The sequence below is a fragment of the Lonchura striata genome, chromosome 30, assembly GCF_050655825.1.
Source record: "Lonchura striata isolate lonStrDom1 chromosome 30, ASM5065582v1, whole genome shotgun sequence".
In the NCBI taxonomy this organism is placed as follows: domain Eukaryota; kingdom Metazoa; phylum Chordata; class Aves; order Passeriformes; family Estrildidae; genus Lonchura; species Lonchura striata.
Window position 1 is genome coordinate 7,208,205 of NC_140732.1, and position 21,843 is coordinate 7,230,047.

At 56.3% G+C, this 21,843-nt stretch overlaps 1 protein-coding gene across 4 annotated transcripts in view; it reads right to left on the bottom strand.

The window, feature by feature from the left end:
* Positions 1–785: 785 nt before the first annotated feature.
* VAV1 (vav guanine nucleotide exchange factor 1) overlaps positions 786–21,843 on the bottom strand; it is a 42,755-nt gene continuing 21,697 nt past the window's right edge. The window contains exons 16-27 of one of the 4 annotated variants that reach the window (XM_085563217.1): positions 21,667–21,768; positions 20,165–20,262; positions 15,394–15,416; positions 15,163–15,208; positions 12,856–12,992; positions 11,396–11,461; positions 11,228–11,259; positions 9,704–9,820; positions 6,994–7,081; positions 5,161–5,275; positions 2,702–2,850; positions 790–1,363 (exon numbers count right to left, since the gene is read on the bottom strand). In XM_085563217.1, coding sequence (XP_085419343.1) covers positions 1,310–1,363; positions 2,702–2,850; positions 5,161–5,275; positions 6,994–7,081; positions 9,704–9,820; positions 11,228–11,259; positions 11,396–11,461; positions 12,856–12,992; positions 15,163–15,208; positions 15,394–15,416; positions 20,165–20,262; positions 21,667–21,768 — 1,027 coding nt within the window. In that variant the 3' untranslated portion in view covers positions 790–1,309. Of the gene's footprint in view, positions 1,364–2,701; positions 2,851–4,852; positions 5,276–6,993; positions 7,082–9,703; positions 10,317–11,227; positions 11,260–11,395; positions 11,462–12,855; positions 12,993–15,162; positions 15,209–15,393; positions 15,417–20,164; positions 20,263–21,666; positions 21,769–21,843 lie in introns of those variants that run through there. The other 3 variants (XM_085563218.1, XM_085563216.1, XR_014950458.1) reach the window with 3 other exon arrangements.

Below are 21,843 nucleotides of genomic sequence, written 5' to 3' on the forward strand. Positions count from 1 at the left end.
GGATGTTCCCAACTGGACATTCCCAAATGGACATTCCCGGATGGACATTCCTGGATGGACATTCCCAACTGGACATTCCCAACTGGATGTTCCCAACTGGACATTCTCAGTTGGACATTCCCAAATGGACATTCCCAAATGGACATTCCTGGATGGACATTCCCAAATGGACATTCCCAACTGGACATTCCCAGTTGGACATTCCCGGATGGACATTCCTGGATGGACATTCCCAACTGGACATTCCCAAATGGACATTCCCAAGTGAACATTCCCAACTGGACATTCCCAACTGGACATTCCCAACTGGACATTCCCAACTGGACATTCCCAGCTGGACATTCCCAACTGGACATTCCCAAATGGACATTCCCAAATGGACATTCCAGCTGGACATTCCCAAATGGACATTCCCGGATGGACATTCCCAAGTGGAGATTCCCAACTGGACATTCCCAAATGGACATTCCCAACTGGACATTCCCAACTGGACGTTCCCAACTGGACATTCCCAACTGGACATTCCCAAATGGACATTCCCAACTGGACATTCCCAGCTGGACATTCCCAAATGGACATTCCCAAATGGATGTTCCCAACTGGACGTTCCGAACTGGACATTCCCAAATGGACATTCCCAACTGGACATTCCCAGCTGGACATTCCCAACTGGACGTTCCCAGCTGGACATTCCCAAGTGAACATTCCCGGATGGACGTTCCCAACTGGACATTCCAGCTGGACATTCCCAACTGGACATTCCCAAATGGACATTCCCAACTGGACATTCCCGGATGGACATTCCCAGATGGACATTCCCGGATGGACATTCCCAGCTGGACATTCCCAAATGGACATTCCCAAATGGACATTCCCGGAATTTTTTGGGGCCGATTCCCATTAAATCCCCTTGGATCTGATCCCGGTTTTTTGTCCCATCAATTATCGGGTTTGGGGACATCTTGGGGACATCGCTGGGGACATCATTGGGGACACTGCCGGGGGTGGCGCTGCTGTCGGGGCGTCCTGAAAATCAGGAATTATTCCCAAAAATCAGCGATAATTCCCAAAAATCAGCCATAATTCCCAAAAATCAGCAATCATTCCCAAAAATCAGCCATAATTCCCAAAAATCAGCAATCATTCCCAAAATCAGCCATAATTCCCAAAAATCAGCAATCATTCCCAAAATCAGCCATAATTCCCAAAAATCAGCTATAATTCTCAGAATTGGCAATAATTCCCGAAAATCGGCGATAATTCCCGAAAATCGGCGATAATTCCCGAAAATCGGCGATAATCCGCGGGATCAGCAATAATCCGAGAAATCCTCGTCCACGTAATTGGCGGGAAACCAACCGACCTGGGGACAGGGACAGAGCTCAGGGGACACCGGGGGGGACACGGGGGACATTTGGGGACATGGCCGCTGGGGCTGGGGACAGGCTCAGGGATGTCCCCAGTGTCCCCAATGTCCCAAATGTCCCCAAAGTGTCCCCAATGTCCATGTCCCCAATGTCCCCAGTGTCCCCAATGTCCCAAATGTCCCCGATGTCCCCTGTGTGTCCCCAGTGTCCCCAGTGTCCCCAAGCCCCCAAGTGTCCCCAGTGTCCCCAATGTCCCCAGTGTCCCCAATGTCCCCAATGTCCCCAGTGTCCCCAATGTCCCCAATGTCCCCAATCCCCCAATGTCCCCAGTGTCCCCAATGTCCCCAGTGTCCCCAATGTCCCCAGTGTCCCCAGTGTCCCCAGTGTCCCCAATGTCCCCAATGTCCCCAATGTCCCCATTGTCCCCCGTGTCCCCAATGTCCCCATTGTCCCCAATGTCCCTGATGTCCCCTCACTGTCCCCAGTGTCCCCATTGTCCCCCGTGTCCCCAATGTCCCCAATGTCCCCAATGTCCCCCATGTCCCCAGTGTCCCCAATGTCCCCAGTGTCCCCAATGTCCCCAGTGTCCCCAGTGTCCCCAATGTCCCCAGTGTCCCCAGTGTCCCCAATGTCCCCCTGTCCCCAATGTCCCCAGTGTCCCCAGTGTCCCCAGTGTCCCCAGTGTCCCCAATGTCCCCAGTGTCCCAAATGTCCCCAGTGTCCCCAATGTCCCCAGTGTCCCCAATGTCCCCAATGTCCCCAATGTCCCCAGTGTCCCCAGTGTCCCCAATGTCCCCCTGTCCCCAATGTCCCCAGTGTCCCCAATGTCCCCAGTGTCCCCAATGTCCCCAATGTCCCCAATGTCCCCAGTGTCCCCAATGTCCCCGATGTCCCCAGTGTCCCCAATGTCCCCAGTGTCCCCGATGTCCCCTGTGTGTCCCCAGTGTCCCCAATGTCCCCAATGTCCCCAGTGTCCCCAGTGTCCCCAATGTCCCCGATGTCCCCAATGTCCCCAGTGTCCCCAGTGTCCCCAATGTCCCCAATGTCCCCAGTGTCCCCAGTGTCCCCAATGTCCCCAATGTCCCCAGTGTCCCCAGTGTCCCCAATGTCCCCCTGTCCCCAATGTCCCCAGTGTCCCCAATGTCCCCAGTGTCCCCAATGTCCCCAATGTCCCCAATGTCCCCAGTGTCCCCAATGTCCCCGATGTCCCCAGTGTCCCCAATGTCCCCAGTGTCCCCGATGTCCCCTGTGTGTCCCCAGTGTCCCCAGTGTCCCCGATGTCCCTGATGTCCCCTCACTGTCCCCAGTGTCCCCGGTGTCCCCAGGTGCCATACCCGGCCGTAGACCTCTCCCTTCCACCAGCCCGGCTGTCCCCTCTTGCTGAGGACGCGCACGATGTCCCCCTCCCGCAGCGACAGCTCCGTCCGGTCCCGCGCGCTGAAGGCGTAGCGCGCCTTGGCCGAGCCGAACGCGCGGGTGGCACCTGGGGACACACAGGGGACACGGTGACAGGGGACACCCCCAAATCCCAAAATCCCAAAATCCAGCCCCAATAGAGCCGAAAGTGCAGGTGGCACCTGGGGACACACAGGGGACACGGGGACAGGGGACACCCCAAAATCCCAAAATCCAGCCCCAATAGAGCCGAAAGCCTGGGGACACACAGGGGACACGGGGACAGGGGACACGGGGACAGGGGACACGGGGACACCCCAAAATCCCAAAATCCCAAAATCCAGCCCCAATAGAGCCGAAACTGGGCGGTACCTGGGGACACACAGGGGACATCGTGACAGGGGACATGGTGACACCCCAAAATCCCAAAATCCCAAAATCCAGCCCAAATAGAGCCAAAAGTGCAGGTGGCACCTGGGGACACACAGGGGACACGGGGACAGGGGACATGGTGACACCCCAAAATCCCAAAATCCAGCCCCAAACAAAGCCGAAACTGGGCGGTACTTGGGGACACACAGGGGACACGGTGACAGGGGACAGGGGACACCCCAAAATCCCAAAATCCCAAAATCCAGCCCCAATAGAGCCAAAAGCGTGGGGACACACAGGGGACATGGTGACAGGGGACAGAGGACACCCCAAAATCCCAAAATCCCAAAATCCAGCCCCAATAGAGCCAAAAGCGTGGGGACACACAGGGGACATGGGGACAGGGGACACGGGGACACCCCAAAATCCCAAAATCCCAAAATCCAGCCCCAATAGAGCCAAAAGCGTGGGGACACACAGGGGACATGGGGACAGGGGACACGGGGACAGGGGACACCCCAAAATCCCAAAATCCAGCCCCAATAAGCCGAAAGCGTGGGGACACACAGGGGACACGGTGACAGGGGACAGGGGACACCCCCAAAGTCCCAAAATCCCAAAATCCAGCCCAAATAGAGCCAAAAGTGCAGGTGGCACTTGGGGACACACAGGGGACACGGTGACAGGGGACACAGGGACACCCCCAAATCCCAAAATCCCAAAATCCAGCCCCAAATCCAGCTGAGGCTGTGGGTGGCACTTGGGGACACACAGGGGACGTGGTGACAGGGACACATTTTGGTGGTCCTGAGGAGGATTTTGGGGTTCCTGATGGGGATTTTGGGGTCCTGAGGGGGATTTTGGGGTTCCCGAGGAGGATTTTGGGGTTCCCAAGGAGGATTTTGGGGTTTCCAAGGAGGATTTTGGGGGTTCCTGGCAGTTATGGGTTTCTGAGGAGAATTTTGGGGGTCCTGAGGGGGATTTTGGGGTTCCCGAGCAGGATTTTGGGGTTCTGAGGAGGATTTTGGGGTTTCCAAGGAGGATTTTGGGGATTCCTGGCAGTTATGGGGTTCTGAGGAGGATTTTGGGGTTTCCCAGGGGGATTTTGGGGGTTCCTAGCAGTTATGGGGTTCTGAGGGGGATTTTGGGATTCCCAAGGGGGATTTTGGGGTTCTGAGGAGGATTTTTTGGCTCCCCAGGGGGATTTTGGGGTTCCCAAGGAGGATTTTGGGGTTCCCGAGGAGGATTTTGGGGTTCCCAAGGAGGATTTTGGGGTTCCCGAGGAGGATTTTGGGGTTCCCAAGGAGGATTTTGGGGTTCCCGAGGAGGATTTTGGGGTTCTGAGGGGGATTTTGGGGTTCCCAAGGAGGATTTTGGGGTTTCCCAGGGGGATTTTGGGGGTTCCTGGCAGTTATGGGTTTCTGAGGAGAATTTTGGGGGTCCTGATGGGGATTTTGGGGTTCCCGAGGGGGATTTTGGGGTTCTGAGGGGGATTTTGGGGTTCCCGAGGGGGATTTTGGGGTTCCCAAGGAGGATTTTGGGGTTCCCGAAGAGGATTTTGGGGTTCCCAAGGAGGATTTTGGGGTTCCCGAGGAGGATTTTGGGGTTCTGAGGGGGATTTTGGGGTTCCTGAGGGGGATTTTGGGGATTCCTGACAATTATGGGGTCCTGAGGGGGATTTTGGGGTTTCCCAGGGGGATTTTGGGGGTTCCTAGCAGTTATGGGGTTCTGAGGAGGATTTTGTGGTTCTGAGGGGGATTTTGGGATTCCCGAGGGGGATTTTGGGGTTTCCAAGGAGGTTTTTGGGGATTCCTGGCAGTTATGGGGTTCTGAGGAGAATTTTGAGGTTCCTGAGGAGGATTTGGGGTTCCTGATGGGGATTTTGTGGTTTCCCAGGTGGATTTTGGGGTTTTCGATGGGGATTTTGGGGTTCCCGATGGGGATTTTGGGATTCCCGAGGGGGATTTTGGGGTTCCCGAGGGGGATTTTGGGGTCCCAGGGAGGATTTTGGGGTGTCCCCCCGTACCGGGCTCTCGGGGTCCCTCGCGGCTCTCGGGGTCCCGGTAGGGCAGGGCCAGGGTCGTGTCCAGCGCCTTGAAGCAATCGCGGAGCGAATTCCGCCGGTAGAACTCCACCAGCTCCTGCGGCACCCCAAAAACCGAGCGGGGGGTCAGGTACCCCAAAAAACCCCCCAAAAAAACCCAAAAAACCACCCCCAAAAACCCCCCAAAACCCCAAAAATTGGCCCGGGGGGGGGGGGGGGGGGTTCAGGCACCTCAAAAAACCCAAAAAACCCCCCAAAATCCCCAAAAACCGGCCCGGGGGGTCAGACACACCAAAAAAGCCCCAAAAACCCCAAAAACCACCCCCCAAACCCCCCCAAAACCCCCCAAAAAACACAAAAACCACAAAAAACCCCACAAAATCCCCAAAAAACGGCCTGGGGGGGGTCAGACACACCAAAAAACCCAAAAACCCCCCAAAACACCCCCAAAACCCCCCAAAAACCCCCCAAAAAACACAAAAACCACAAAAAACCCCACAAAATCCCCAAAAACCGGCCCGGGGGGTTCAGGCACCCCAAAAAAACCCCAAAACCCCCAAACTCGAGTCCCTCTGGTGTTTTGGGGGTTTTTGGCAGGATTTTGGGTTTTTTGTGGTGCCCCCGGCCGGATTTTGGGGTCCCCCCGGATTTTTGGCAGAATTTTGGGGGTTTTGGGGTCCCCCAGAGGATTTTGGACCCCCCCCCCCGGAGGATTTTGGGGTCGCCCCGGGTTTTGGGGGTTTTTGGCAGGATTTGGGGGTTTTTGGGGTTCCCAGTGAGGATTTTGGGGTCCCCCGTGAGGATTTTGGGGTCGCCCCGGGTTTTTGAAGGTTTTTGGCAGGATTTTGGGGATTTTTGGAGTCCCCCCGGGAGGATTTTGGGGTTTTTTGGGTCCCCCCGGGAGGATTTTGAAGTTTCTGGGGTCCCCCCGGAGGATTTTGGGGTGCCCCCGGGTTTATGGGATTTTGGGGTTTCTTTGGGGGTCCCCCCGGGCGGATTTTGGGTCCCCTCACGGGTTTTGGGGGTTTTTGGCAGGATTTTGGGGTTTTGGGGGTTCCCCGTGAGGATTTGGGGGATTTTGGGTCCCTCCCCGGGAGGATTTTGGGGTCCCCCCGGAGGATTTTGGGGTTCCCCGGGAGGATTTTGGGTATTTTGGGGTCCCCCCGGAGGATTTTGGGTTGCCCCGGGTTTTGGGGTTTTTTTGGCAGGATTTTGGGGATTTTGGGGTCCCCCCGGAGGATTTTGAGGTGCCCCGGGTTTTGGGGGTTTTTGGCAGGATTTTGGGGATTTTGGGGTCCCCCCGGAGGATTTTGGGTTGCCCCGGGTTTTGGGGTTTTTTGGGCAGGATTTTGGGGTTCCCAGGGAGGATTTTGGGTATTTTGGGGCCCCCCCGGAGGATTTTGAGGTGCCCCGGGTTTTGGGGGTTTTTTGGCAGGATTTTGGGGTCCCCCCGTAGGATTTTGGGTTGCCCCGGGTTTTGGGGGTTTTTGGCAGGATTTTGGGGTCCCCCCGGAGGATTTTAGGGGTCCCCCCGGAGGATTTTGGGTTGCCCCGGGTTTTGGGTTTTTTTTGGCAGGATTTTGGGGATTTTGGGGGTTTCCCCGGAGGATTTTGGGGGTCCCCCCGGAGGATTTTGGGTTGCCCCGGGTTTTGGGGTTTTTTGGGCAGAATTTTGGGGTTCCCCGGGAGGATTTTGGGGATTTTGGGGTCCCCCCGGAGGATTTTGAGGTGCCCCGGGTTTTGGAGGTTGTTTGGCCGGATTTTGGGGTCCCCCCGGAGGATTTTGGGGTCCCCCCGGAGGATTTGGGGTCTCACCAGCAGCCCGCGGAACGCTTTCCTCTCGGTCACCCGGTACAGGCCCTCGCTCGCCGTCACCTTGATGTGCTTCACCTGCCCGCGGAACCTGCGCGGAGTCACCCCCGGCTCCTCCTCCTCCCTCTCCTTCCCTCCCTCCTCCTCCTCCTCTTCCCTCTCCTTCCTCCCTCCCTCCTCCTCCTCCTCTTCCCTCTCCTTCCTCCCTCCCTCCTCCTCCTCCTCCCTCTCCTTCCTCCCTCCCTCCTCCTCCTCCTCCCTCTCCTTCCCTCCCTCCTTCCTCCTCCTCCTCCCTCTCCTTCCTCCCTCCCTCCTCCTCCTCCTCCCTCTCCTTCCTCCCTCCCTCCTCCTCCTCCTCCCTCTCCTTCCCTCCCTCCTCCTCCTTCCCTCCCTCCTTCCTCCTTCCCTCCCTCCTTCCTTCCCTCCCTCCCTCCTTCCCTCCCTCCTCCTCCTCCTTCTCTCCCTCCTTCCCTCCCTCCTCCTCCTCCTTCTCTCCCTCCTTCCCTCCCTCCTCCTCCTCCTTCTCTCCCTCCTTCCCTCCCTCCCTCCCTCCTCCCCTCTCTTTTTCCCTTCTTCCCTCTCCTTCTCCCCGTCTCTTCCTCTCCTTCCCTCCCTCTCCCTCTCCCCCTCCATCCCTCCCTCCCTCCCTCCCTCCCCCTTCCTCTCCATCACTCCGTGTCCTCCTCCCTCTCCTTCTCTCCCTCCTTCCTCCCTCCCTCCGTCCTTCCTCCTCCTCTTCCCTCTTCCTCCTCCCCTCCCTCTCTCCCTCACCCCTTCTCACTCTTTCTGTCCCTCTCCCTCCCTTCCCCCTCCCATTCATCCCTCCCTCCTTCCTTCTCTCCCTCCTTCTCCCTTCTTCCCCTCTCCTTCTCCCTCCATCTCTCCCTCCCTCTCTCTCACTCTCTCTCCTCCTCCCTTCTCCCCCATCCCTTCCTCTCCCTCCCTCCTTCCTCCTCCTCTTCCCTCTCCTCTCCTCCTTCCCTCTCTCCTTCCTCCCTCCCTCCTCCGTCCTTCCTCCTCCTCTTCCCTCTTCCTCCTTCCCTCTCTCCTCCCTCCCTCCGCCCTTCATCCTCCTCCTCCCTCTCCCCTCCTCCTCCCCTCCCTCTCTCCCTCCCTCTCCTCCTCCTCTTCCTCCCTCCCTCTCCCCATCCATCTCCCCCTCCCTCCCTCTCTCTCTCCCTCCTTCTCCCTCCTCCCCTCTCCTTTTCTCCCTTCCCTCCCTCTTTCCCTCTCCCTCTTTCTCCCCCTCCCTCCTTCCCTCCATCCCTCCCTCTCTCCTTCTTTCTCTCCATCTCTCCGTGTCTCCCTCCCTCTCCTTCTCTCCCTCCTTCCTCTCTCCCTCCGTCCTTCCTCCTCCTCTTCCCTCTTCCTCCTCCCCTCCCTCTCTCCCTCACCCCTTCTCACTCTTTCTCTCCCTCTCCCTCCCTTCCCCCTTCCCTTCCTCCCTCTCCCTCTCCTTCTCTCCCTCTCCTCCTCCTCTTCCTCCCTCCCTCTCCCCATCCCTCCCTCTCCTTCCCTCCCTCTCCCTCTCCATCTCTGTCTCCCTCCTTCCTCCCTCCCTCCCTCCCTCTTCCCCTCCCTCCTCCTGTCCCCTCCCCCCTTTCCTCTCCCTCCCTCCCTCCCTCCTTCCCCACAAGTTTCCCCCCGACCCCAAAAGTCTCCCCCAAAGCCTCCCCCCACCCCAAAACTGTCCCCAAAAGTGTCCCCGCAGTGTCCCCAAAACTATCCCCAAAAGTGTCCCCAAAAGTGTCCCGGACACTCCAAAACTGTCCCCAAAAGTGTCCCCTCCCTGTCCCTCCCTGTCCCCTCGGTGTCCCCTCCCTGTCCCCTCCCTGTCCCCTCGGTGTCCCCAATGTCCCTGCAGTGTCCCCATCTGTCCCCATCTGTCCCCAGATGTCCCCATCTGTCCCCATCTGTCCCCAGATGTCCCCAGGTGTCCCCTCAGTGTCCCCAGAGATGTCCCCAGGTGTCCCTCTATTGTCCCTGCGGTGTCCCCATCTGTCCCCAACTGTCCCAAAAGTGTCCCCGCGACCCCAAAACTGTCCCCAAAACTGTCCCCAAAACTGTCCCCAAAACTGTCCCCACAGTGTCCCCAAAGGTGTCCCCAGCTGTCCCCACATGTCCCCAGGTGTCCCCCCAGTGTCCCCAATGTCCCCAGGTGTGTCCCCAACTATCCCAGAAGTGTCCCTGCGACCCCAAAACTGTCCCCAAAGGTGTCCCCGGCTGTCCCTGCAGTGTCCCCACATGTCCCCAGCTGTCCCCAGATATCCCCAAAGGTGTCCCTGTGGTGTCCCCAACTGTCCCCAGCTGTCCCTGGGTGTCCCCAATGTCCCTGCAGTGTCCCTGCAGTGTCCCAAAAGTGTCCCCAACTGTCCCCAGCTGTGTCCCAAACTGTCCCAAAAGTGTCCCTGCGACCCCAAAACTGTCCCCAAAACTGTCCCCAAAACTGTCCCCCGGGTGTCCCCTCAATGTCCCCCCAGTGTCCCCCCAGTGTCCCCACATGTCCCCAGCTGTCCTCAGCTGTCCCCAATGTCCCCAGGTGTGTCCTCAAAGATGTCCCCAGGTGTCTCTCTGTTGTCCCTGCGCTGTCCCCATCTGTCCCCAACTGTCCCAAAAGTGTCTCTGCGACCCCAAAACTGTCCCCAAAACTGTCCCCCGGGTGTCCCCTCAATGTCCCCCCAGTGTCCCCCGCTGTCCCCCGCTGTCCCCTCACTTGACGCTGATGGCGAAGTCTCCGGGCTCGCGCAGCCGCTGCCGCACCAGGAAAGCGCCGTCGGAGCGGGAGGAGAGCGCGAGCTCGGCCTCGGAGCGCTCCAGGGACCCCCCGAACCTGGGGCACCCCAAAAATCAGACACGGAACCCCAAAATTCCCAACTGTACCCCAAAAATCAGACACGGAACCCCAAAATTCCCAACTGTACCCCAAAAATCAGACATGGAACCCCAAAATTCCCAACTGTACCCCAAAATTCCCAACTGTACCCCAAAAATCAGACATGGAACCCCAAAATTCCCAACTGTACCCCAAAATTTCAACTGTACCCCAAAAATCAGACATGGAACCCCAAAAATTCCCAACTGTACCCCAAACCCAGCTCGGCCTCGGAGCGCTCCAGGGACCCCCCGAACCTGGGACACCCCAAAAATCAGACACGGAACCCCAAAATTCCCAACTGTACCCCAAAACTCAGACACGGAACCCCAAAATTCCCAACTGTACCCCAAAACTCAGACATGGAACCCCAAAATTCCCAACTGTACCCCAAAATTCCCAACTGTACCCCAAACCCAGCTCGGCCTCGGAGCGCTCCAGGGACCCCCCGAACCTGGGACACCCCAAAAATCCAACTGGACCCCAAAAATCAGACATGGAACCCCAGAAAACTCACCCGAGACCCCAAGAAGCACGCCTGGGACCCCAAAATCCCACCCGGAACCCCAAAATCCCAACCAGGACCCAAAAAACCCCGCTCAGGACCCCCAGGGCACCCCCCAAACTGGAGCGGGACCCCAAAAATGGGAGAGGGAGAAGAGGAAGGGAGATGGAGAAAGAGGGAGGGGGAGGGATTTTGGGGGTTCAGGAAAAAATTTGGGGACCCAGAGTAGAATTTTGGGGGTTAGGACGGAATTTGTGGTTCCAGGGCAGAATTTTGGGGTTCGGGGTAGAATTTTGGTGTTCCACGTGCGAATTTTGGGGTTCAGGACAGAATTTTGGGGGGGTTCAGGGCAGAATTTGGGGGTTCAGGGGAGAATTTCGGGGTTCAGGGAAGAATTTTTGGGATTCAGGGCAGAATTTTTAGGATTCATTTGCGAATTTTGGGGGTTCAGGATAGAATTTTTGGGGGGGTTCAGAGCAGAATTTTTGGGGTTCAGGGCAGAATTTGGAGGTTTAGGGCAGAATTTTGGGGGGGTTCAGGGCAGAATTTTTGGGATTCAGTTGCGAATCTGGGGGTTCAGAGCAGAATTTCTGGGGTTCAGGGCAGAATTTCGGGGTTTAGGGCAGAATTTTGAGGGGCTCAGGGCAGAATTTCGGGGTTCAGGGCAGAATTTTTGGGGTTCAGGGCAGAATTTCGGGGTTTAGGGCAGAATTTTGGGGGGTTCAGAGCACAATTTTTGGGGTTCAGGGCAGAATTTCGGGGTACAGGGCAGAATTTTTGGGGGGCTCAGGGCAGAATTTTTGGGGTTCAGGGCAGAATTTTTGGGGTTCAGGGCAGAATTTGGGGCTCCCACCACTGACCACGGGTAGACGGAGAGATCCGGCAGCGGCGCCTGCGACAAAGAGAGGACCCAAAATTGGGGTTCCGGGGCTCCGAATGACCCCCCAAAAATTCCCACACCCCCTCCCCAAATTCGGGGACCCCCCGAAAAAAACCTCGGGGGGCTTTTTTGGGGTCCCCAAACTCACGGCCACGAAAGGTTTGACGGCGCTTCGGGGGAACCAGCCCAGCTCCCCACTGGCCACGTTCCGACCCTGGGGGGAAATTTGGGGGGTCCAGGGGGGGGTCCCGAGACCCCCAAAGTTTGGGGAACCCCCCCCAGGAATTGGGGATGGGGTCCCCCCTAAATTCTGGGGGCTCACCTGGGGGTTTTTGGGGTGTCCGGGTGAGTGGTGAGGATTGGGGTTCCCCCCCCACCCCGGAATCAATTTGATACTTTGGGGTCACAATTTTGGGGGCCCCATACCCCACCCTGGGGGTCCCGTCCCCATTACAGGGGTGCCCCCCATTTTAGGACCCCCCCCCCTCATTTTTGGGGTCCCTCCCCCATTTTAGGACCCCCCCCCCCTCATTTTTGGGGTCCCTCCCCCATTTTAGGACCACCCCCCCATTTCAAGGGCCCCCATTTTTGGCGTCAGCCCTATTTTTGGGGTCCCCCCCTCATTTTTTGGGGTCTCCCCCACCACTTTTGGGGCCCCGCCACATTTTTGGGTTCCTCCCCCCCATTTTTGGGGTCCCCACCCAATTTTAGGACACGCACATTTTCGGGGTCCCTCCCCCATTTCAGGATCTCCCCCATTTTCGGGGTTCCTCCCCATTTTTGGGTTCCTCCCCCCCATTTCAGGACCCCCCCATTTTCGGGGTCACCATATTCTCGGGCCCCCCCCATTTTTGGGTCGCCCCCCACCCATTTTTGGGGCCCCCCCATTTTTGGGGCCCCCACGATTTTGGGGTTCCCCCCCATTTTTGGGTTCCTCCCCCCCATTTTTGGGGTTCCCCCCCATTTTTGGGTTCCTCCCCCCCATTTCAGGACCCCCCCATTTTTGGGGTCCCCCCCATTTTCGGGGTCCCCCCCAATTCAGGGGTCCCCCCCATTTTAGAACCTCCCCCCCATTTTTGGGTTCCTCCCCCCATTTCAGGAACCCCCCCGTTTTTGGGGTCCCATCCCGCCATTTTTGGGGTCCCCCCCATTTTTGGGTTCCTCCCCCCTATTTCAGGAACCCCCCCATTTTTGGGGTCTCACCCCCCCATTTTTGGAGTCCCACCCCCCCATTTTTGGGGTCCCCCCCCATTTTCGGGGTCCCCCCCATTTTTGGGGTCCCCCCCATTTTCGGGGTCCCCCCCATTTTCGGGGTCCCCCCCAATTTTGGGGTCCCCCCCATTTTCGGGGTCCCCCCCATTTTTGGGGTCCCACCCCCCATTTTTTGGGGTCCCACCCCCCATTTTCGGGGTCCCCCCCATTTTTGGGGTCCCACCCCCCATTTTTTGGGGTCCCACCCCCCATTTTCGGGGTCCCCCCCATTTTCGGGGTCCCCCCCATTTTTGGGGTCCCACCCCCCCATTTTTGGGGTCCCCCCCATTTTCGGGGTCCCCCCCATTTTTGGGGTCCCCCCCATTTTTGGGGTCCCCCCCAATTTTGGGGTCCCACCTGCCACCAGAGCTCCTCGGCCTCGGCCGCCGTCACCTCGATGACGTCACCGGGGCTGAGGCGCAGGGGGGGGGCCAGGACCCCCGGGGGGGGGGGCACCCCGCTGTACCCCTGGGTGCTCTCCATTTTGGGGAGTCCTGGGGGGGCACCCCGAGTCAGGCCCCCCCGGCACCCCAAAAACCCCAAAAACACACCCCGGCACCCCCAAAAACCCCAAAAACACACCCCGGCACCCCCAAAACCCCCCAAAACACACCCCGGCACCCCCAAAACCCCAAAAACACACCCCGGCACCCCAAAAACCCCAAAAACACACCCCAGCACCCCAAAACCCCCCAAAACACCCCCCGGCACCCCAAAAACCCCCAAAACACCCCCCGGCACCCCAAAAACCCCCAAAACACCCCCCGGCACCCCAAAAACCTCCCAAAACACCCCCCGGCACCCCAAAAACCCCCAAAACACCCCCCGGCACCCCAAAAACCCCCAACACACCCGCCTGGAACCCCCCAAAAACCTCCCAAAACACCCCCCCGGCACCCCCAAAACCCCCATAAACACCCCCCCGGCACCCCCAAAAACACCCCCCGGCACCCCAAAACCCCCCAAAACACCCCCCGGACCCCCCAAATCCCCAAAACACCCAAAACACCCCCCCGGCACTCCCAAAAACCCCCAAAACACCCCCCCGGACCCCCAAAACACCCCCCCGGGACCCCCCAAAACCCCCAAAACACCCCCCGGCACCCCAAAAACCCCCAAAACACCCCCCCCGGACCCCCAAAAACCCCCAACACACCCCCCTGGAACCCCCCAAAAACCTCCCAAAACACCCCCCCGGGACCCCCAAAAACCCCCAAAACACCCCCTCGGGACCCCCAAAACACCCAAAACACCCAAAACACCTCCCCGACACCCCCAAAACCCCCAAAACACCCCCCCCGGCACCCCAAAACCCCCCAAAACACCCCCCGGACCCCCCAAATCCCCAAAACACCCCCCGGCACCCCAAAAACCCCCAAAACACCCCCCGGACCCCCAAAAACACCCCCCCGGCACCCCAAAAACCCCCAAAACACCCCCCCGGATCCCCCAAAATGGATTTTGGGGGGTCAAAAACCTCCTGGGACACCCAAAAATAGATTTGGGGGGGTAAAAAACCCCAAAACCTCGCCCGGGACCCCCAAAAATGGGTTGGGGGGGCAAAAACCCCAACCCCCCCCCCCCCCCAGGATCCCCAAAAATGGATTTGGGGGGTCAAAAACCCCAAAACACCTCCCGGGACCCCCAAAAAAAGGATTTGGGATCCCCCCAGAACCCCCAAAAGTGGAATTTGGGGGGGACGAGGTAAAAACACCCCCAGGACCCCCAAAATTTCATCTTGGGGGGCGTCGGGACCCCCCAAATTTCCACTGTGGGGAGTCAGGACCCCCCCAAAACTCCCCCAAATTTGAACTGGTGGGGTCGGGACCCCCCAAATTTGAAGTGGGGGGTCAGAACCCCCCAAAATCCCCCAAATTTGAACTGGGGGGTGGTCAGGACCCCCCAAATTTCATCTAAGGGGTGGGTCAGGACCCCCCAGATTTCATGGGTGGGATCAGGACCCCCTAAAACCCCCCCCAAATTTGAAGTTGGGGGGGTCGGGACCCCCCAAATTTGAAGTGGGGGAGGCCAGGACCCCCAAATTTGAAGTTGGGGGCGTCGGGACCCCCCAAATTTGATTGGGGGCGGTCAGGACCCCCAAATTTCATCTGAGGGGGAGATCAGGACCCCCCCAATTTTCATTCTGGGGGGGTTATGACACCCCAAAAAAACCCAAATTTGAACTGGAGTGGTCAGGACCCCCCAAAATTCCCCCAAATTTGAATTGGGGGGGGGTCAGGACCCCCCAAATTTCACCGCGGGGGGGTCAGAACCCCCCAAAATCCCCCCAAATTTGAAGTGGGGGCGATCGGGAGCACTCAAAATCCCCCCCCCAGGTTTGACGTGGGGGGGTCAGGACCCCCCAAATTTCATGGGGGGGGTTCAGGACCCCCCAACCCCCCCCGAAATATGTCGGGGGGGGGGTCAGGACCCCCAAATTTGAAGTGGAGGGGGTCAGGACCCTCCGAATTTCATTGGGGGGGTCGAGACCCCCAAATTTGAAGTGGGGGGATCGGGACCCCCCAAATTTGAATTGGAGGGGTCAGGACCCCCCAAAACCCCCCAAATCTGTCGGGAGGGGGTCGGGACCCCCCAAAGTTGAAGTGGGGGGGGTCAGGACCCCCAAATTTCATTGGGGGGGTCGGGACCCCCCAAATCGCTCACCCAGCTCCCCCCGTTTCTTGTCGGGTCCCGGCCGCTCCGATTTGTTCTGGGGGGGGGGAGGAGACCCCCGTGAGTGGGGGGGATTTGGGGGGGTCGGGGGGGCGGGGCTTGGACCCCTCCCCCCCCCCGAGACCCCCCGAGACCCCCGGGGACCCCCCCAAAAAAATCCCCCCCAAATCCGAGGGGTTTTGGTTCCCCCTCCCCCCCCCGTTTTTTGGGGTGTTTTGGTACCTTCCGAGCGCCCGCTCCGGGATCTGGGGGGGGAAAAGTTCGTTAGCGAGAGGTAATTAATGATGTTCTTAATTAGCGATGGGGTTTTAATTAATGAGGGGTAATTAATGGGTTTCTTAATTAACGATGTTTAATTAACGGGGGTAATTATTGGTGTTCTTAATTAGCTATGGTGTTTAATTAATGAGGGGTAATTAGTACTTGTCTTAATTAGCAATGGTGTTTAATTAATGAGGGGTAATTAGTACTTGTCTTAATTAGCGATGGTGTTTAATTAATGAGGGGTAATTAATGGCGTTCTTAATTAACGAGTTTAATTAACAAGGGGTAATTAATGGTGTTCTTAGTTAACGATGTTTAATTAACAAGGGGTAATTAATGATGTTCATAATTAGGGATGGTGTGTAATTAACGAGGGGTAATTAATGGGTTTCTTAATTAGCGATGGTGTTTAATTAACAAGGGGTAATTAATGGTGTTCTTAATTAGCAATGGTGTTTAATTAATGAGGGGTAATTAATGGGTTTTGTAATTAGCAGTGGCGTTTAATTAACGAGGGGTAATTAGCTCGCTGCTTAAGGGTGAGGGAGTTATTGGTCATTAATTTCCTTCGTTATAACGTGCTTATTTGATTAATTAATTGTTGGTCTGGTAATTAGGGCTGGGAGTACTTAGTCCAACCACTAATCAATGATATGCTAATTAGCCACCCTCTTAATTAATGTTGGGGTAATTAGTCCAACCCCTAATTAATAATATGGAAATTAGTCCAAACCCTAATTAATAGTATGGTAATTAGCTTGTCTCTTAATTAATGTTGGTGTAATTAGTCCTTCCCCTAATTAATGGGTATGGTAATTAGCCTCTCTCTTCATTCATGTTGGGTTAATTAGTGATATGATACGCAGTGTCAGCCATCTTGTATCCCACAATGCCCTGTAGCGTCAGCCATTTTGTATGCTACAGTCCTGTGTCAGCCATCTTGTATCCCACTGTGCCGCTCTGTGTCAGCCATCTTGTATCCCACAATGCTCAGCTGCATCAGCCATTTTGCATCCCACAACGCCCAGCTGCGTCAGCCATCTTGTATCCCACAATGCCCTGCTGTGTCAGCCATTTTGTATCCTATGATATTCAGTGTCAGCCATCTTGTATCCCACAACGCCCTGCTGTGCCAGCCATCTTGTATCCCACAATGTCCTGCTACGTGTCAGCCATTTTGTATCCTATGATATTCAGTGTCAGCCATTTTGTATCCCACAATGCCCTTTGCTGTATCAGCCATCTTGTATCCTACAATGTCCCGTGCTGTGTCAGCCATCTTGTATCCTACAATGTCCCCTGCTGTGTCAGCCATCTTGTATCCCTCAATGTCCTGTGCTGTGTCAGCCATTTTGTATCCCACAATGCCCTGCTGTGTCAGCCATCTTGTATCCTACAATGTGCCGTGCTGTGTCAGCCATCTTGTATCCCTCAATGTCCTGTGCTGTGTCAGCCATCTTGTATCCTACAATGTCCCCTGCTGTGTCAGCCATCTTGTATCCCTCAATGTCCTGTGCTGTGTCAGCCATCTTGTATCCTACAATGTCCCCTGCTGTGTCAGCCATCTTGTATCCCTCAATGTCCTGTGCTGTGTCAGCCATCTTGTATCCCACAATGCCCTGCTGTGTCAGCCATCTTGTATCCTACAATGTCCCGTGCTGTGTCAGCCATCTTGTATCCCTCAATGTCCTGTGCTGTGTCAGCCATCTTGTATCCCACAATGCCCTGCTGTGTCAGCCATCTTGTATCCTACAATGTCCCGTGCTGTGTCAGCCATCTTGTATCCCTCAATGTCCTGTGCTGTGTCAGCCATCTTGTATCCTACAATGTCCCGTGCTGTGTCAGCCATCTTGTATCCCTCAATGTCCTGTGCTCTGTCAGCCGTCTTGTATCCCACAATGCCCTGCTGTCAGCCATCTTGTATCCCACAATGCCCTGCTGTGTCAGCCATCTTGTATCCCACAATGCCCTGCTGTGCCAGCCATCTTGTATCCTATAATGTCCCGTGCTGTGTCAGCCATCTTGTATCCTACAATGTCCCGTGCTGTGTCAGCCATCTTGTATCCCTCAATGTCCTGTGCTGTGTCAGCCATTTTGTATCCCACAATGCCCTGCTGTGTCAGCCATCTTGTATCCTACAATGTGCCGTGCTGTGTCAGCCATCTTGTATCCTACAATGTCCTGTGCTGTGTCAGCCATCTTGTATCCTACAATGTCCCCTGCTGTGTCAGCCATCTTGTATCCCTCAATGTCCTGTACTGTGTCAGCCATCTTGTATCCTACAAGGTCCCCTGCTGTGTCAGCCATCTTGTATCCCTCAATGTCCTGTGCTGTGTCAGCCATCTTGTATCCCACAATGCCCTGCTGTGTCAGCCATCTTGTATCCTACAATGTCCCGTGCTCTGTCAGCCATCTTGTATCCCTCAATGTCCTGTGCTGTGTCAGCCATCTTGTATCCTACAATGTCCCGTGCTGTGTCAGCCATCTTGTATCCCTTAATGTCCTGTGCTCTGTCAGCCGTCTTGTATCCCACAATGCCCTGCTGTCAGCCATCTTGTATCCCACAATGCCCTGCTGTGTCAGCCATCTTGTATCCCACAATGCCCTGCTGTGTCAGCCATCTTGTATCCCTCAATGTCCTGTGCTGTGTCAGCCATCTTGTATCCCACAATGCCCTGCTGTGCCAGCCATCTTGTATCCTACAATGTCCCGTGCTGTGTCAGCCATCTTGTATCCCTCAATGTCCTGTGCTGTGTCAGCCATTTTGTATCCCACAATGCCCTGCTGTGTCAGCCATCTTGTATCCTACAATGTGCCGTGCTGTGTCAGCCATCTTGTATCCCTCAATGTCCTGTGCTGTGTCAGCCATCTTGTATCCTACAATGTCCCCTGCTGTGTCAGCCATCTTGTATCCCTCAATGTCCTGTGCTGTGTCAGCCATCTTGTATCCCACAATGCCCTGCTGTGTCAGCCATCTTGTATCCTACAATGTCCCATGCTGTGTCAGCCATCTTGTATCCCTCAATGTCCTGTGCTGTGTCAGCCATCTTGTATCCCACAATGCCCTGCTGTGTCAGCCATCTTGTATCCTACAATGTCCCGTGCTGTGTCAGCCATCTTGTATCCTACAATGTCCCCTGCTGTGTCAGCCATCTTGTATCCCTCAATGTCCTGTGCTGTGTCAGCCATCTTGTATCCCACAATGCCCTGCTGTGTCAGCCATCTTGTATCCTACAATGTCCCGTGCTGTGTCAGCCATCTTGTATCCTACAATGTCCCCTGCTGTGTCAGCCATCTTGTATCCTACAATGCCCTGCTGTGTCAGCCATCTTGTATCCCTCAATGTCCTGTGCTGTGTCAGCCATTTTGTATCCCACAATGCCCTGCTGTGTCAGCCATCTTGTATCCCACAATGCCCTGCTGTGTCAGCCATCTTGTATCCTACAATGCCCTGCTGTGTCAGCCATCTTGTATCCTACAATGTCCCCTGCTGTGTCAGCCATCTTGTATCCCTCAATGTCCTGTGCTGTGTCAGCCATCTTGTATCCCACAATGCCCTGCTGTGCCAGCCATCTTGTATCCTACAATGTCCCGTGCTGTGTCAGCCATCTTGTATCCCTCAATGTCCTGTGCTGTGTCAGCCATTTTGTATCCCACAATGCCCTGCTGTGTCAGCCATCTTGTATCCTACAATGTGCCGTGCTGTGTCAGCCATCTTGTATCCCTCAATGTCCTGTGCTGTGTCAGCCATCTTGTATCCTACAATGTCCCCTGCTGTGTCAGCCATCTTGTATCCCTCAATGTCCTGTGCTGTGTCAGCCATCTTGTATCCCACAATGCCCTGCTGTGTCAGCCATCTTGTATCCTACAATGTCCCATGCTGTGTCAGCCATCTTGTATCCCTCAATGTCCTGTGCTGTGTCAGCCATCTTGTATCCCACAATGCCCTGCTGTGTCAGCCATCTTGTATCCTACAATGTCCCGTGCTGTGTCAGCCATCTTGTATCCTACAATGTCCCCTGCTGTGTCAGCCATCTTGTATCCCTCAATGTCCTGTGCTGTGTCAGCCATCTTGTATCCCACAATGCCCTGCTGTGTCAGCCATCTTGTATCCTACAATGTCCCGTGCTGTGTCAGCCATCTTGTATCCTACAATGTCCCCTGCTGTGTCAGCCATCTTGTATCCTACAATGCCCTGCTGTGTCAGCCATCTTGTATCCCTCAATGTCCTGTGCTGTGTCAGCCATTTTGTATCCCACAATGCCCTGCTGTGTCAGCCATCTTGTATCCCACAATGCCCTGCTGTGTCAGCCATCTTGTATCCTACAATGCCCTGCTGTGTCAGCCATCTTGTATCCTACAATGTCCCCTGCTGTGTCAGCCATCTTGTATCCCTCAATGTCCTGTGCTGTGTCAGCCATTTTGTATCCTACAATGCCCTGCTGTGTCAGCCATCTTGTATCCTACAATGTCCCGTGCTGTGTCAGCCATCTTGTATCCCACAATGCCCTGCTGTGTCAGCCATCTTGTATCCTACAATGTCCCCTGCTGTGTCAGCCATCCTGTATCCCACAATGCCCCACCTTCCGCCATTCTCCTCCTGCCCCCATTCACTGTTTCCCTCCTCCCCACTCCCACGAGGCCCCTTCACTCCCAGGAGGCCCCACCCACTCCCACAATGCCCCTCCCACTCCCACGAGGACCCGCCCACTCCCACAATGCCGCTCACCGCTCCCGGCCTTCCCGCAGGCCCCGAGGCGCCCCAGGCACTCCTTGTGGGCGGGGGCCCGGCAGCGGCCGCAGCGATAGCCCTGGTAGAAGGTGCCCCTGGGGACACGGGGGGACACGGGGGGGACACGGTCACAGGGGACACCACCGGCCATGCCCCACGCCCACCTGAGCCCACCCAGGACTGACCAGTCCGTGACTGACCCATCCAGGACTGACCAGTCCATGATTGACCCACCCAGGACTGACCGGTCCGTGACTGACCCATCCAGGACTAACCGGTCCATGACTGACCCATCCAGGACTGACCAGTCCATGACTGACCAGTCCATAATTGACCTGAGCCCACCCAGGACTGACAAGTCCATGATTGACCAGTTCATGATTGACCAGTCCGTGGTTGGTTGACGTGAGCCCACCCTGGACTGACAATATCATGACTGACCCGTCCAGGACTGACTGGTCCGTGACTGACCCACCCAGGACTGACCAGTCCGTGACTGACCCATCCAGGACTAACCGGTCCATGACTGACCCGTCCAGAACTGACCAGTCCATGACTGACCAGTCCATGATTGACCTGAGCCCACCCAGGACTGCCAAGTCCATGATTGACCAGTTCATGATTGACCAGTCCAGGACTGACCAGTCTGTGGTTGGTTGACCTGAGCCCACCCTGGATTGACAATATCATGGCTGACCCGTCCAGGACTGACCAGTCCATGATTGACCACTCCATGACTGACCAGCCCATGGTTAACCTAAGCCCATCCATGACTGACCCATCCATGGTTGACTTGAGATCACCCAGGACTGACCAGTCCATGGCTAACCCATCCATGACTGACCAGCCCATGATTGACCAGTCCAGGACTGACCAGTCCATGACTGACCTGAGCCCATCCATGACTGACTTGAGATCACCCAGGATTGACCAGTCCATGGCTGACCCGTCCATGACTGATCAGCCCGTGATTGACCAGTCCATGACTGACCAGTCCATGGTTGACCTGAACCCACCCAGGACTGACAAGTCCATGGTTGACCTGAACCTGTCCAGGCCTTGACACTCTTTGACCTTGACTTCTACCCAACCTTGACCCACCTTGGTCTTGACCCACCTTGTTGTTTTCTACCCAACTTTGACCCACCTTGACCTCTTGGTCTCCACCCAACCTTGACCCACCTTGGCCTCTACTCAACATTTACCCACCTTGACTCCAACCTAACCTTGACCCACCTTGGGGCCACTCAGAGCTTGACCCCCAAGCAGCTCCTTGACCCACCCAGCCCTTGACCACCTTCCAAGTCTTGACCCACCTTGACCTTGACCTTCCCATGACCCCACCCACCCTCTCCATCACCAACTTCCACCTTGACCCCCCCTTGACCTCACCTCATCTCCAACCCTGGGGTCTCCTCCTCTCTCAGAACCCCAAACCCTTCTCCCAGTCCCCCCATGTCCCCCCCCAGAACCGTGGGGATGTGATTTTGGGGTCCTACCTCAGCAACATCTGGCAGGCCTTGCAGGACGTGGTGTCCTCGAAGGAGAACATCTGGAAGTCATGTCCGTCAGCCAGGGCGTGCTCGGGGAAGATGTTGGACCTGCCGGACACGGGGAGGACCTGGGTCTGGTGGGGACAAGCCAGGTGTCCCCAGGACCACCCCGTGGAGCAGGTG